The sequence below is a fragment of the Lepidochelys olivacea genome, assembly GCF_965140295.1.
Source record: "Lepidochelys olivacea isolate rLepOli2 genome assembly, chromosome: 2".
In the NCBI taxonomy this organism is placed as follows: domain Eukaryota; kingdom Metazoa; phylum Chordata; order Testudines; family Cheloniidae; genus Lepidochelys; species Lepidochelys olivacea.
Genome location: NC_140412.1, coordinates 271,039,854 through 271,054,364, shown reverse-complemented (window position 1 = coordinate 271,054,364; position 14,511 = coordinate 271,039,854). Strand labels below are relative to the sequence as shown.

The 14,511-nt window shown below is 54.0% G+C and overlaps 1 protein-coding gene across 12 annotated transcripts in view; it reads left to right on the top strand.

Annotated features, from left to right (window-relative positions):
- KCNH2 (potassium voltage-gated channel subfamily H member 2) overlaps positions 1–14,511 on the top strand; it is a 105,558-nt gene that overhangs the window by 19,961 nt on the left and 71,086 nt on the right. For 8 of the 12 annotated variants that reach the window (XM_084620856.1, XM_084620860.1, XM_084620857.1 and 5 more), the window contains one exon: positions 5,340–5,463. The exons of the other annotated variants lie outside the window; for them this stretch is intronic. In XM_084620856.1, coding sequence (XP_084476982.1) covers positions 5,340–5,463 — 124 coding nt within the window. The remainder of the gene's footprint in view (positions 1–5,339; positions 5,464–14,511) is intronic. 12 annotated transcript variants of the gene reach the window in all.

Sequence of the window (14,511 nt, the reverse complement as noted above, 5' to 3'; positions counted from 1 at the left end):
TGGACTCTCAGGGGGGCGCTGGGGCTGCGGACTCTGAGGGGGGCGCTGCGAGCCGGGCCGTGGGGCGCTGGGGCTGCGGGCTCTCAGTGGGCGCTGCAAGCTGGGCTGTGGGTCGCTGGGGCTGTGGGCTCTCAGTGGGGTACTACTCCCAGTGCCACATCAGTACTAGGCAGTTACAGGATGAATGGTTCTCCCACTTGGATATGTGGGGCCGGGGCCAAATCCTGTTTCAGGGTCAGAGATGTCTTTGCCTGGCCAGGCTGCTGCTCCCACTGCCACCCTTTCTTTAGGAGAAAGCCCAGCGGGCGACATTTCAGTGACATCTCTCGAGAGGTTCAGGTTCCCAAAAGGGCTCTTAAGGATGCCACATCAGTGGTGGCGGGAAGTTTTCCAGTCAGTTCCCCCCATTGTGCATCTGGGGTCCGTTCATAGAATCATAGAATCATAGAATATCAGGGTTGGAAGGGACCCCAGAAGGTCATCTAGTCCAACCCCCTGCTCGAAGCAGGACCAATTCCCAGTTAAATCATCCCAGCCAGGGCTTTGTCCATTCTTCCTTTCCCAATATGACCCCTAAGTATTTTACCTCTTGCTGTACCAGCTGGGCCTTGGCTGTGCTAGCCTGGAGTCCGGTATCTTGGATGATCTGTAACATCTGCTCATTGATCCTACCAACCTCCTCCCTGTGGTCCCCATGCACCCGGATATCACCAACGTAGGAAATGACCTCTCTGGGCTTCAGCTGTCAATTTTCCCCACATCTTAACCACATGGGAGGGACAAATTGGGGATGCGTTATGAAAACTCTGCGGGACCCTTGTGTTGTCCCCTGTAAGTGAACCCAAATTTGTACCAGGACGCGGGGCGCACGGGAATGGCAGAGGAGGCATTTGCTAAATCTGTTACTGAGAGCAACTGTACCCCTGCGGCTGCTGCAGCGACTTCTTGGTACTTAGCCACAACCAGAGCAGTGGCCGGGGTTACTGCGTTTAATGCTCTAAAACCCACTGTCATTCGCCAGGTCTCCCCTCCCCTTTCGGTACAGGCCAACTGGGCAGTGTTAGTACTTGCCATGTGCCCAATAACACCCTGTTCTAACAAACTTTCTGTGGTAGATTTTACCCCTTCCGCTGCCTCCTGAGGGTACGTGTATTGACGCTGTGGAGGGGGGTCAGGCCCTTGGATTAAAACCTCAGCATCAATTTCCCCACACTCCAGTTTATTTTCAGCCCATACCCCAGGAAACTTGTCCACCCATGGGTCCCCTTCTTCTGCTTGCCCTCCTTCTGGTGCCTTTACACATGCGCACCTATGTACAGCAGTAATGGAGGGGTGGATGTTTCTGCTGGCCCGTCACTATTTGCCCATAGGAACCCGTCAGCTAAATCCACAGTGCGTCTCCCCTTGTTAAGGTAAAATGTTCCCAGTATTCCATCCTCCTCATTCCTAGTTTGATCCTACTTCTGAACACAGTATTTAACCCATGACTCCTGATTGCCTAGACGGGTCAGGATCAGTCTTGTGATAAATGCTTTCATTGTCTCCCCCTGTCTATGATACTAGTTGTTTTGAATTTTCTGTTTCCAGGGTCCCCGGGAAGCCACTGCTCTCCAAGCACACCTACTGATGCACCAGTGTCAGTTAACATAGTGGGGCATGTTTGTTCCCCCATTATTGCGCCTATAGTGGGATGCCCCATTTGTCATATTCTAGTTGGGCCCCTACCTCAGGGGGAGTCCAGGGAGGCGGGCACCCCTATTGGGGTGGCACTGATGGTTCAGAGTCTGTCCTGAGAGTTACAGGAACCCTGTTAGTCAACTCCTCTTGCCTGTGTAACTGGACAGCCCACTGCAGTAACTCACTTGTGGGCTTCCTGTCCCATTTTTCTCTTGGTTCTCCTGCCATCATAAGCTTTCTCCATGCCTCCCCTCTGTCTACCTTTTCCACCTTCCGCCAGACATCCTCTAGTCTGCATCTAATACCCAGATCCATTTCTTCCTCTTGCTCCTCTGCTGTCCCTGGCACCTCCCCGTCCTCTTCCTCTAACATGCCATAGTGCATCTGGCCCTTTTCCCCGAGCTCCCCTTGGAGATCTGGGGGCCTGTTGTTGGCAAAAGTTACTGCCTGGACGGGTTCCATTCTCCTGTCCTTATTTCCTTTTCCTGTGCGTCTCAAAAAACTACAACTGCTTGAAAAATCTCCTGTTTCAACTCTGGGTACCTCCTACTCCGGGTACCTCCTAAAATTATCTTCATTCTTGAATTCAAACTGTCTAGCTTTTAAGACTGCATTGTTAAAGTATTAAAATCCGGTAGGGTTCCAGTTACTACTGGCACAACCCTGGAAGCCATGGCCAGTATCTCCTTTTTAATAACATGCAATTCCGGGAAGTCACCAGGGCCCTGTTCTCTTACATGGGCCAGTTTCCCCAGTTGTCTGGCTGACATCCCTACCTTCCTTACTTCCTTTGCACAGTCCCATCTGGTATTAAGAACACCGCTCCCACCTAACTGCCCCTCAGCACCGCATATTGCTGCCCAGTAAGAAGCACTAGTACAGGCCTGGGCTAGAACCTCATAATCTGCTGGGTTCGTGCCAACACCTTCACCATCCAATCCAGACACGTGTCCCTTTCTGGGGGTCCCCATAACTAAGCAGCCACCTATGCCTGGTCTGGGGTAAAATCAGAAATCTCTGGAATATTTTGCCTTGTTTCCTTTTGTTGTTGTGGGTCGTCAGAGACAGGTTCTGTTCTTTTTACTGCCCTCGTGGGAACTGGAGCCACAGGATTGAACTGTGCTTTTAATTTCAATCCTGCAAGTCCCTTTTTGCAGGGGCGTGGGGCTGCTCAGGAAAAGCATCGGGGGGGGGGCAGGATATGATCACCTAGGATCTCTCTGTTCAGGATCCATCCAACTATCCCACTCCAAGTGTCCTCCAAGGTGTCTGTATTCCCCGTGCCCACACTCATGCCTACCCTTACTGCTGCTCCTGTGCCCCTCTGGGCTCCCACCATGGTTTTTGGTTTCTCTAGTCACTGCCTGCAGACTGCGTGGTCACTGCCTGCCTGGGCCCTCCTTGTTTTCTCATAACATCGTTCTGACAGCTGCCTTAGCACCCGCTGCTTCATCTGCAATGTAGATCCCTCCCCATTGAGGGTTTCTACTTTGTTTCAATTGCTCAGACTCCTGTTTTCCCCTGTAGAGCTGTTACATTTTGTAACGCTGAAGCCACACTGGCTCACTGAGATGCCTTACACAGAGCCACATTATCCTTAACTACATCCAAATCAAGTCTGTAATCCTCCAGTTGCCTTTTCTGGACTGCTACCAGGCTGGAGAGATTAGTGACAGCTTTCCACAATGCCCACCCGGCTGCTGCTTTGATAGCTGCGTTTGGTTTTGGCTTCATGCACTCAGAGTGCTTCAAACCCCTTACAAGCGGATTCAAGGGCATCCCTCCCATGGAAGGAATCTTGTCCCCGTGGGCATGGAACTCATTCCGCTACCCATTTAGTAAGGGGGGGGGCTCTTCAGCTAGATCAGTTCAGTCCAAATGACCTTAGGCTGCCTGCATTCTCCACTAAATTTGTTACCTGCACAAAATTATCTGTTACTCACACACTCCAGGACATCCGCCTTTACTGTTCCGTGGGCTCAAGGCGTAACCCTCTTCATTTAGGCTCCCCCAGTTCCCAGCTTTCCCAGTTCCTTGGGCTCCGGGTAAAAGGCACCCACCCTTACCCAGTTCCTAGGGCTCAGGGTGTAATCTTCTGCAGGTTTTCAGGACCTTTTACCAGAGAAAGAGCCTTACACAGTAACATCCTTCTCCTCTATTAACAATCACCAGGCAGAATACACATGCTAAGCATACAGTGCCATGCTCACCAGGCCCGATCAAGCAGGCGGACTTTCCCTGCAAGAAGAAAAGGAGTACTTGTGGCACCTTAGAGACTAACCAATTTATTTGAGCATGAGCTTTCGTGAGCTACAGCTCACTTCATCGGATGCATACTGTGGAAACTGCAGAAGACATTATATACACAGAGACCATGAAACAATACTTCCTCCCACCCCACTCTCCTGCTGGTAATAGCTTATCTAAAGTGATCATCAAGTTGGGCCATTTCCAGCACAAATCCAGGTTTTCTCACCCTCCGCCCCCCCCCCCCCCCAAACTCACTCTCCTGCTGGTAATAGCCCATCCAAAGTGACCACTCTCTTTAAAATGTGTATGATAATCAAGGTGGGCCATTTCCAGCACAAATCCAGGTTTTCTCACCCCCCCCACCCTATTCAGGGGACACCATCAAAGGGCCTAATAACATCAGCCACACTATCAGAGGCTCGTTCACCTGCACATCCACCAATGTGATATATGCCATCATGTGCCAGCAATACCCCTCTGCCATGTACATTGGTCAAACTGGACAGTCTCCACGTAAAAGAATAAATGGACACAAATCAGATGTCAAGAATTATAACATTCATAAACCAGTCGGAGAACACTTCAATCTCTCTGGTCACGCAATCACAGACATGAAGGTCGCTGTCTTACAACAAAAAAACTTCAAATCCAGACTCCAGCGAGAAACTGCTGAATTGGAATTCATTTGCAAATTGGATACTATTAATTTAGGCTTAAATAGAGACTGGGAGTGGCTAAGTCATTATGCAAGGTAGCCTATTTCCCCTTGTTTTTTCCTCCCCCCCCCCCCCCCCAGACGTTCTGGTTAAACTTGGATTTAAACTTGGAGAGTGGTCAGTTTGGATGAGCTATTGCCAGCAGGAGAGTGAGTTTGTGTGTGTATGGGGGTTGGGGGGTGAGAAAACCTGGATTTGTGCTGGAAATGGCCCACCTTGATTATCATGCACATTGTAGGGAGAGTGGTCACTTTGGATAAGCTATTACCAGCAGGAGACTGAGTTTGTGTGTGTGTGTGTGTGGGGTGGGGGTGGGGGGGCGGAGGGTGAGAAAACCTGGATTTGTGCTGGAAATGGCCCACCTTAATTATCATACACATTTTAAAGAGAGTGGTCACTTTGGATGGGCTATTACCAGCAGGAGAGTGAGTTTGTGTGTGTGGGGGTGGAGGGTGAGAAAACGTGTATTTGTGCTGGAAATGGCCCAACTTGATGATCACTTTAGATAAGCTATTACCAGCAGGAGAGTGGGGTGGGAGGAGGTATCTTTTCATGGTCTCTGTGTATATAATGTCTTCTGCAGTTTCCACAGTATGCATCCGATGAAGTGAGCTGTAGCTCACGAAAGCTCATGCTCAAATAAATTGGTTTGTCTCTAAGGTGCCACAAGTACTCCTTTTCTTTTTGTGAATACAGACTAACACGGCTGTTACTCTGAAACCTTTCCCTGCAAGGTTGGTCTCGTCTGGATTCTGGTTGTTGCATGTCCTGGTCTTGCAGAGGATTCTTAGCAGTTTTGATCTTAGGCTGTGTCTTAAAGGTGAGTTGTTCTTCTTCTTCTAGGTCTTTCCTTCTTATTTTTCTGTTCCTTCCACTGCTCTCCTTCTTGGACCCCAGCTTATATAGTGAAATTGAGTCCTGCTTAGCTGTACGTTCACCAATCATTTCATTAAAGTGTTGCTAAACAATTCTCTAACCCAGCGTTTCCCAAACTGTGTTCCGCGGAACACTGGTGTTCGCACAGTGGGAATAGTGTTCCGTGAAAGAATCGTAATGAAAAAGGAGGGTCTTTATATGCACTTTCCAGTTAGAAATTGTTAGTTCATGTTATTTTAAATTTGTATTTTTGCTTTGTTTTATACAATAAAATACATTTGAGCATAAATAACACAATTTTTTATTTGAAAACCAAACGACTACAAAATAATAGTGTAAATGGTCCGTAAATATATACCAGGTGTTCCGTGGCCAAAAAAAGTTTGGGAAACACTGCTCTATCCAATCCTAACATATTGTAAAACAATTCTTTAACCAGTCCGAGCCCACCACCTTAGTGGATTTACACCTAGCAAAATTAGTGATGTAACAGAAACAATCAAAGACGTGGGGACCATAAAGACAAAACAATAAAAAGAGGGATTTCACACCCACAACTATTGATAAGTGGTGTCTTGCCGGACAGAATGCCATCAAACTAAGCTTTCTTTAACCATCTTAAGCTCTGTTTCTGTGTCTGACGATGATGGGTGCTATTAGGACAGGAGCCTTCTGAACAGCCCGATAGGACATTGTTTTAATGTAATTTAGATGGAATGTGAGGCTGTGACTTCCTGCTTCTTGGCTGATGGCTGCTGCTCTCCTAATATGGTTGCAGACAAAGGCCTCATTCTTACAGCTCCATGGGTCACTGGGGCTCTCAGTGGGGCGCTGTGAGTCAGGCCACGGGGCGCTGGGGCAGTGAGCTCTCAGTGGGGCACTGCAAACCTGGCCATGGGGGGATGGAGCTGCAGGCTCTCAGTGGGGTGCCGTGAGCCGGGCTGTGGGACGCTGGCGCTGTGGGCTCTCAGTGGGGTGCTGTGAGCCGGGCTGTGGGCTCTCAGTGGGGGGCCGTGAGCCTGCCTGTGGGACGCTGGCGCTGTGGGCTCTCAGTGGGGGGCCGTGAGCCGGGCTGTGGGGCGCTGGTGCTGTGGGCTCTCAGTGGGGGGCCGTGAGCCGGGCTGTGGGGCGCTGGTGCTGTGGGCTCTCAGTGGGGTGCCGTGAGCCAGGCTGTGGATTGCTGGGGCTGAGGGCTCTCAGTGGGGTGCTGGGGCTCTGAGTGGGGTGCTGGGGGGCTGTGGGCTCTCAGTTGGGTTCCATGAGCCTGGCACTGGGGCTGGAGCTCTCAGTGGGGTGCCGTGAGCCAGGCTGTGGATTGCTGGGGCTGAGGGCTCTGAGTGGGGTGCTGGGGCTCTGAGTGGGGTGCTGGGGGGCTGGGGGCTCTCAGTTGGGTTCCATGAGCCTGGCACTGGGGCTGGAGCTCTCAGTGGGGTGCTGTGAGCCAGGCTGTGGATTGCTGGGGCTGAGGGCTCTGTCGGGTGCTGCGAGCCAGCCCGTGGGGCGCTGGGGCTGGGGCTCTGATTGGGGCGCCATGAGCTGGGCCATGGGGCGCTGTGGTTGTGGCTCTCTGTGGGGAGTTGGTCTCCAGTCCCACCTCCCCCTGCAGACCAGGCCCAGTCCCTGCAGCTGACGCCTGCCCTACCTGCTCCACCCTCTGCATGCCAGCCTTCTGGGTATCGTGCCAAGCAGGGCGCCCTCTACCTGGCCACTGTGCAGTTGTCCAATCTCTCACTGTCTGCCCCATGGCAGGACAGGGTGGTGGGGGAGCTGGCAGCTTGTGGCCTTGCAGAATTGCTGCCTCAGGGGTATGGCCGGACCCAGACAGACTTGCTGCCTGTACGGTGTAGAGCCCAGGCAGGAGCGGAACCCTCCTGGGCAGAGCCCCCAGGGTGGGGTGCCGATGAGGGAGGGGGTGGGCAGCAACTGTCTGAACACCCCTGGCTCTCAGAGGTCTCCTGCAAGGCTGCACTGTATCTACATCCAAATGAGTTTGTGAGGCCAGGCCAGGGTTCACCTGGCTCAGGGCCTCCCATTCCCACAGTCACAGACCCACAGGCTCGGGGCTGAGCCCCCAGCTTTGGAGCCTTCTCTGGGAGGCCCCTTCACTGGGCCGGCCAGCCCACCTGGGGTTCTTGCTCTTCCTCCAGGGTGAGCCATGCGGCCTCACCGCCCCTTAGACTGGCCTTCTGGGCCTGCAGCTCCCCCCACACCTCCACGAGCTCCAGGCAGTGAGTCCCCCGGAGACAGCCCCTGAGGGAGACTCGGCTGCTCTGCAGGGACCCGGACCCCTCACCCAGCTCCTGCAGGGCCCCTCCCAGTGCGGGCACAGCTGGGTTCAGTTGTTACCTGGTGCCCAGCCTAGGGGGCCCTTAGGACAACCTGGAGCAATGAAGGGTGAAGCAGGGTCCGTCCTAGCCAGCCCCCAGCCCAGCCTGGCTGTGAGGAACCCTTGGGTCTGGCTCTGTCTGTCTGGCGGCCTCCTTGGTCAGACTCTAGGTGGGAGCCCCGACTCCTTCCAGCCCCTGACTTTTGTCCCCACCTCCCCACTCCCAGCCCCGAGTCCTCCAGCCAGGGAAATGCTGCTCGGTCTCCCTGAGACAGGGAGTCCATCTCCCTCTGGGTTGCTCCTTGCTGGGTGTTGTCTCAGATTCTGCACTGAGATGGGGATTAAAGTCCACTTAGACCCAGGGCAGGTCTACACTTAAAACAGACATCAGCTGCAGCGCTATGCTGTATGCTGCCGCAGTTACCCACCTCCCTGAGAGGCAACGGCCGTATGGGTGGGAGAAACTCCGTCCGTCTGTGGTGTTACCCCCTGTCCCGGATGCCCAGGGCTTGGGTTCTCTTGGCTCCATACAGTCCCTGGGGGGAACCCCCTTTGGTGCGACAGCCCTTCTTGGGGGGCACTCTCTTGGGGGGGGTGTTAAGCTGTAGGCCCCGATGTGAAGATGTGACTCAGCAGGGAGGGGGGAGTGTTGACCTGGGAATGTGCCCTGGGGATGGGAGACCTGAGAGCCTGTCACCTGAGCCAGGAGGGGGAGGTAACACCTCTGCCCAGGAATGTGAACAGAGGCTGCAGGAGGGAGCCTGCTGGGGGGGTTTAGTTTCAGTTTGGGGCTGGGTGGAGGAACGCAGGGAACCCCAGGGCTGGGGTCTAAGCTCCCTGCTCCCCCAGAAGGACTTGACTGAGGGGTCCTGGGGGTACCCACAAGCTCTGTTTTGGACTGTGTTCCTGTTGTCCAATAAGCCTTCTGTTTTACTGGCTGGCTGAGAGTCTCAGTGAATCCCAGGAAGAGGGGTGCAGGGCCTGGACTCCCCCACACTCCGTGACACCCTCCACCTTCCGGGACTGCACCTCTGAGCCACCAACAGCCTGGCTCTGCAGTGGACACCTCAGGGAGCCCACTTGCTCTGGGCCTCCGATCTCCCCACCCCCAGAGGGCGCACTGCCCCCGATCTCTAGACCGGGGCGACTCTCAGCCAGCGTAACACAGGAGGGTTTATTGAGCATCTGAACCCAGCCCAGGAAACTCTCCAGGCCTCAGGCCTGGCCTCCCTCATCACAGTACATCTAGGTCTCTCCAGCCTCCAGGGGGGCTCTGGTTGCAATCTCTGTCCAGTCCAGCAGCCCCTGCCTTCCAGCTGAGACATCCTTTATCATCTCCTCCATCAGCTCCTCCCCTGTCCTTTGTCTTCCGTCCCAGGTAAACAGGTCGCTGGGGCCCCCCTCTTCTGTCCTTTGTTCCCCTCTGGCTGGAACTGGTTGCTTGGCCCCTCTCTCCTCAGCCCTTTGTCCTCCCACTGGCCGGAACCGGCTGTGACTCCCGGTCACCAGTTGCTGCGGTCTCCATTCTCCAGGTCATTGTCCTGGTCCCAAGTGCCAGGCAAGGTCAGTGCTGGTCCTCTTCAGCAACAAACTCCCTCTCCCACCACCTCGTTAACACAGGGAAACTGAGTCCCACCCCATCTGCATGCAAACCATTGAAAAAACAAGAAAATCCCCTGCTTTTTCGCACTCACCTCCCCAGCTCCCGTGGATGTAGCGCTGTTTACAGGGGGGTCAGGCTGGGGTAACAGCATCGCTGTGGCGGGGAGAGGGGGTTCACACCCCTGCGCCATGTAGTTACACTGCAGTAGGTCTGGGGTGTAGACCAACACACAGACAGCTAGGTGTCATTCAGACCCGCGTCTTCGGCCCGGTGGACACTGCAAACGTGTCTCGTTCAGGGGTGAGACTCCAGCCCTGTGAGCATGACAGGTACAGCCCCTTAACCTCTGGAGGTGGTGCTGGGTTGGCAGGACAGCTCCTCCCCCCTTCAGGGAGGTGTGAACTGTGCTCTCCCATTGGCGTCAGAGCATCCGCACTCGGGCATGAGACCTGCCCTGAGCATGCACAGCCCTTCCCCCCGCTAGGACACAATGTCTCATAGAGGGGAAACCGAGGCACACACAAACTTCAGTGGGTCATCTCAAGTGCCTATACACAAATGCACAAAGCCTGGGAAACAAGCAGGGAGAACTGGAAGTCCTGGCAAAGTCAAGGAATTATGATGTGATTGGAATAACAGAGACTTGGTGGGATAACTCACATGACTGGATTACGGTCATGGATGGATATAAAATGTTCAGGAAGGACAGGCAGGGCAGAAAATGTGGGGGAGTTGCACTGTATGTAAGAGAACAGTATGACTGCTCAGAGCTCAAGTATGAAACTGCAGAAAAACCTGAGAGTCTCTGGATTAAGTTTAGAAGTGTGAGCACCAAGGGTGATGTCGTGGTGGGAGTCTGCTATAGACCAACGGACCAGGGGGACGAGGTGGACGAGGCTTTCTTCCAGCAACTTGCAGAAGTTACTAGATTGCAGGCCCTGACTTCAATCACCTGATATCTGCTGGGAGAGCAATACAGCGGTGCACAGACAATCCAGGAAGTTTTTGGAAACTGTAGGGGACAATTTCCTGGTGCAAGTGCTGGAGGAACCAACTAGGGGCAGAGCTCTTTTTGACCTGCTGCTCTCAAACCAGGAAGAATTAGTAGGGGTTGCAAAAGTGGATGGGAACCTGGGAGGCAGTGACCATGAGATTGTCGAGTTCAGGATCCTGACACAAGGAGGAAAGGAAAGCAGCAGAATACAGACCCTGGACTTCAGAAAAGCAGACTTTGACTCCCCCAGGGAGCTGATGGGCAAGATCTCCTGAGAGAATAACATGAGGGGGAAAGGAGTCCAGGAGAGCTGGCTGGATTTTAAAGAATCCTTCTTGAGGTTACAGGGACAAACCATCCCGATGTGTAGAAAGAATAGTAAATATGGCAGGCTACCAGCTTGGCTTCACAGTGAAATCCTTGCTGATCTTAAATACAAAAAAGAAGCTTACAAGAAGTGGAAGATTGGACAGATGAGCAGGGATGAGTATAAAAATATTGCTCGGGCATGCAGGAGTGAAATCAGGAAGGCCAAATCACACCTGGAGTTGCAGCTAGCAAGAGATGTGAAGAGTAACAAGAAGGGTTTCTTCAGGTATGTTGGCAACAAGAAGAAAGTCAAGGAAAGGGTGGGCCCCTTACTGAAGGAGGGAGGCAACCTAGTGACAGGATGTGGAAAAAGCTAATGTACTCAATGCTTTTTTTGCCTCTGTCTTCACGAACAAGGTCAGCTCCCAGACTGCTGCACTGGGCAGCACAGCAAGGGGAGGATGTGACCAGCCCTCTGTGGAGAAAGAAGTGGTTTGGGACTATTTAAAAAAGCTGGACGTGCACAATGGGGCTGGATGCGTTGCATCCGAGAGTGCTAAAGGAGTTGGCGGATGTGATTGCGGAGCCATTGGCCATTATCTTTGAAAACTCATGGCAATCGGGGGAAGTCCCGGACGACTGGAAAAAGTCTAATGTAGTGCCCATCTTTCAAAAAGGGAAGAAGGAGGATCCTGGGAACTACAGGCCAGTTGGTCTCGCCTCAGTCCCCGGAAAAATCATGGAGCAGGTCCTCAAGGAATCAATTGTGAAGCACTTAGAGGAGAGGAAAGTGATCAGGAACAGTCAGCATGGATTCACCAAGGGCAAGTCATGTCTGACTAATCTAATTGCCTTCTATGACGAGATAACTGGTTCTGTGGATGAAGGGAAAACAGTGGACATGTTGTTCCTTGACTTTAGCAAAGCTTTTGACACTGTCTCCCACATAATGACAGGTTTCAGAGTAACAGCCATGTTAGTCTGTATTCGCAAAAAGAAAAGGAGTACTTGTGGCACCTTAGAGACTAACCAATTTATTTGAGCATAAGCTTTCGTGAGCTTCAGCTGTAGCTCACGAAACCTTATACTCAAATAAATTGGTTAGTCTCTAAGGTGCCACAAGTACTCCTTTTCTTTTTCTCCCCCAGTATTCTTGCCAGCAAGTTAAAGAAGTATGGGCTGGATGAATGCACTATAAGGTGGGTAGAAAGCTGGCTAGATTGTCGGGCTCAACGGGTAGTGATCAATGGCTCCATGTCTAGTCGGCAGCCGGTATCAAGCGGAGTGTCCCAAGGTTCGGTCCTGGGGCCGGTTTTGTTCAATATCTTCATAAATGATCTGGAGGATGGTGTGGATTGTACCCTCAGCACATTTGCAGACGACACTAAACTGGGAGGAGTGGTAGATACGCTGGAGGGCAGGGATAGGATACAGAGGGCCCTAGACAAATGAGAGGATTGGGCCAAAAGAAATCTGATGAGGTTCAACAAGGACAAGTTCAGAGTCCTGCACTTAGGACGGAAGAACCCAATGCACAGCTACAGACTAGGGACCGAATGGCTCGGCAGCAGTTCTGCGGAAAAGGACCTAGGGGTGACAGTGGACGAGAAGCTGGATAGGAGTCAACAGTGTGCCCTTGTTGCCAAGAAGGCCAATGGCATTTTGGGATGTATAAGTAGAGGCATTGCCAGCAGATCGAGGGACATGATCGTTCCCTTCTATTGGACATTGGTGAGGCCTTATCTGGAGTACTGTGTCCAGTTTTGGGCCCCACACTACAAGAAGGATGTGGAAAAATTGGAAAGAGTCCCACGGAGGGCAACAAAAATGATTAGGGGACTGGAACACAATAGTTATGAGGAGAGGCTGAGGGAACTTGGGATGTTTAGTCTGCAGAAGAGAAGAATGAGGGGGGATTTGATAGCTGCTTTCAACTACCTGAAAGGGGGTTCCAAAGATGATGGCTCTAGACTGTTCTCAATGGTAGCAGATGACAGAACGAGGAGTAATGGTCTCAAGTTGCAGTGGGGGAGGTTTAGGTTGGACATTAGGAAAAACTTTTTCACTAGAAGGGTGGTGAAACACTGGAATGCGTTACCTAGGGAGGTGGTGGAATCTCCTTCCTTAGAGGTTTTTAAGGTCAGGCTTGACAAAGCCCTGGCTGGGATGATTTAATTGGGGATTGGTCCTGCTCTGAGCAGGGGGTTGGACTAGATGACCTCCTGAGGTCCCTTCCAACCCTGATATTCTATGATTCATAAATGTATTCCAAAACATTCCCCCTTTGTCACCTCCCCCCCCACAGTGTCACCTGCCTCAAACCTCCCCCCCAGTGTCACTGGGCTGAGGCCCCCCCACCCCACTGAGTGTCACTCATCTCCATTCCCCCACCCGATGCTGGCACTGCTGTCTCCTCGCTCGGTGCCTGTCTCCCAGGTCCTGGGGTTCTGGCTCAGATGAAAGGCACCTGCCATCTTCTGAGCCCCAAGGTCATGGCCTGATCTGTTCCCCCCACCCCCACTGTTTGCCTGGCTCTGATGGGTCCTCGCCCCCCTGCAGGCCACAGTGCCCATGTGGGGGGAGGGGCTTACACTGCAGCAGCAGTGTCCCCCGTGGGAGCGGACACTCCTTTCCCCTGGATATTTATAGCAGTGCCAGACAGAGCTGCATTTGGTGTGTGATAAATGGAGCCCGCATGTGCTTAACCCTTCCCTGGCTCCAGGAGCCAGGCCTGAACCACCCTGGGTGAGGCCCAAGAGTGGGCAGGAGGACAAGGGGACCAAGCTGGAGTACCTGCAAGCGCAGGGCTAGAGGCACTCTCCCCTCACTCAGTGCCGACCCTCTTTCCCCAGTGCCGTGCTAGGGGGTGCTATGCTTCATGGAGCAGGGCGGGGGCTCATCAGGGGGCGCCGGGCCGCAGGGAGCGGGGCGGGGGTCGGCTGGGGGTGCTGGGGAGCGGGGCGGGGCCTCGGCAGGGGGCGCTGGGCCTTGGGGAGTGGGGCGGGGGATTGGCTGGGGGGGCCATGGGGCAGGGGCTCATCAGAGGTCGCCAGGGAGCGGGGCAGGGGCTTGGCTGGGGCGCTGGGCCATGGGGAGCAGGTTGAGGGCTCAGCTGGGGGCGCTGGACTGTGGGGAGCGGGGTGGAGGTTCAGCTGGGGGCGTTGGGGAGCCTGGTGAGGGCTTGGCAGGGCGTGCTATGCTTCATGAAGCGGGGTGGGGGCTCGGCTGGGGCTGCGGGGAGCGGGGCGGGGGCTCGGCTGGGCCGCAGGCTGTGGGCTCAGCAGGGAGCGCTCTCCCCACGGTCCGAGCTGGCCCCCATGGCAATGCTGGAGAGAGCTGAGCCCGCCCGCCCCCCTGCAGAGACAAGCTCCCCAAGCAGGGGCGGCCCAGGCTGAGCACAGCTGCCCGTGTTGTGTCCCCTTGCGCTGACGGGCAGGCTTCAGGCCTGAGCTGGTGCTGCAGGGTGTGGGGCGCCAGGCCATGCTCTGTAGCGGCATGTTGCGGGTCCGTTCTGGGGCGCGGGAGCCTGGTGGGCTTTGTGCTGCATCTCCCAGGGCAGCGCGGCGTTTGGGCGAGCAGCTCGTGGGGTTGGTGCTGGCCAGAAGGGGGTGCTGGCCCCTGCTCTCCTGGTGCTCTGGCTGCGCCCAGCTCCCACCCCAGCCTGCAGCCGTGACTGGCTCAGGCTGGCACATGTCCCTGTGGGAGGGCTCTGTGACTGGGGGTGCTTTGGGCAGGGAGCTGGTGCCATCCTCACTGCTGT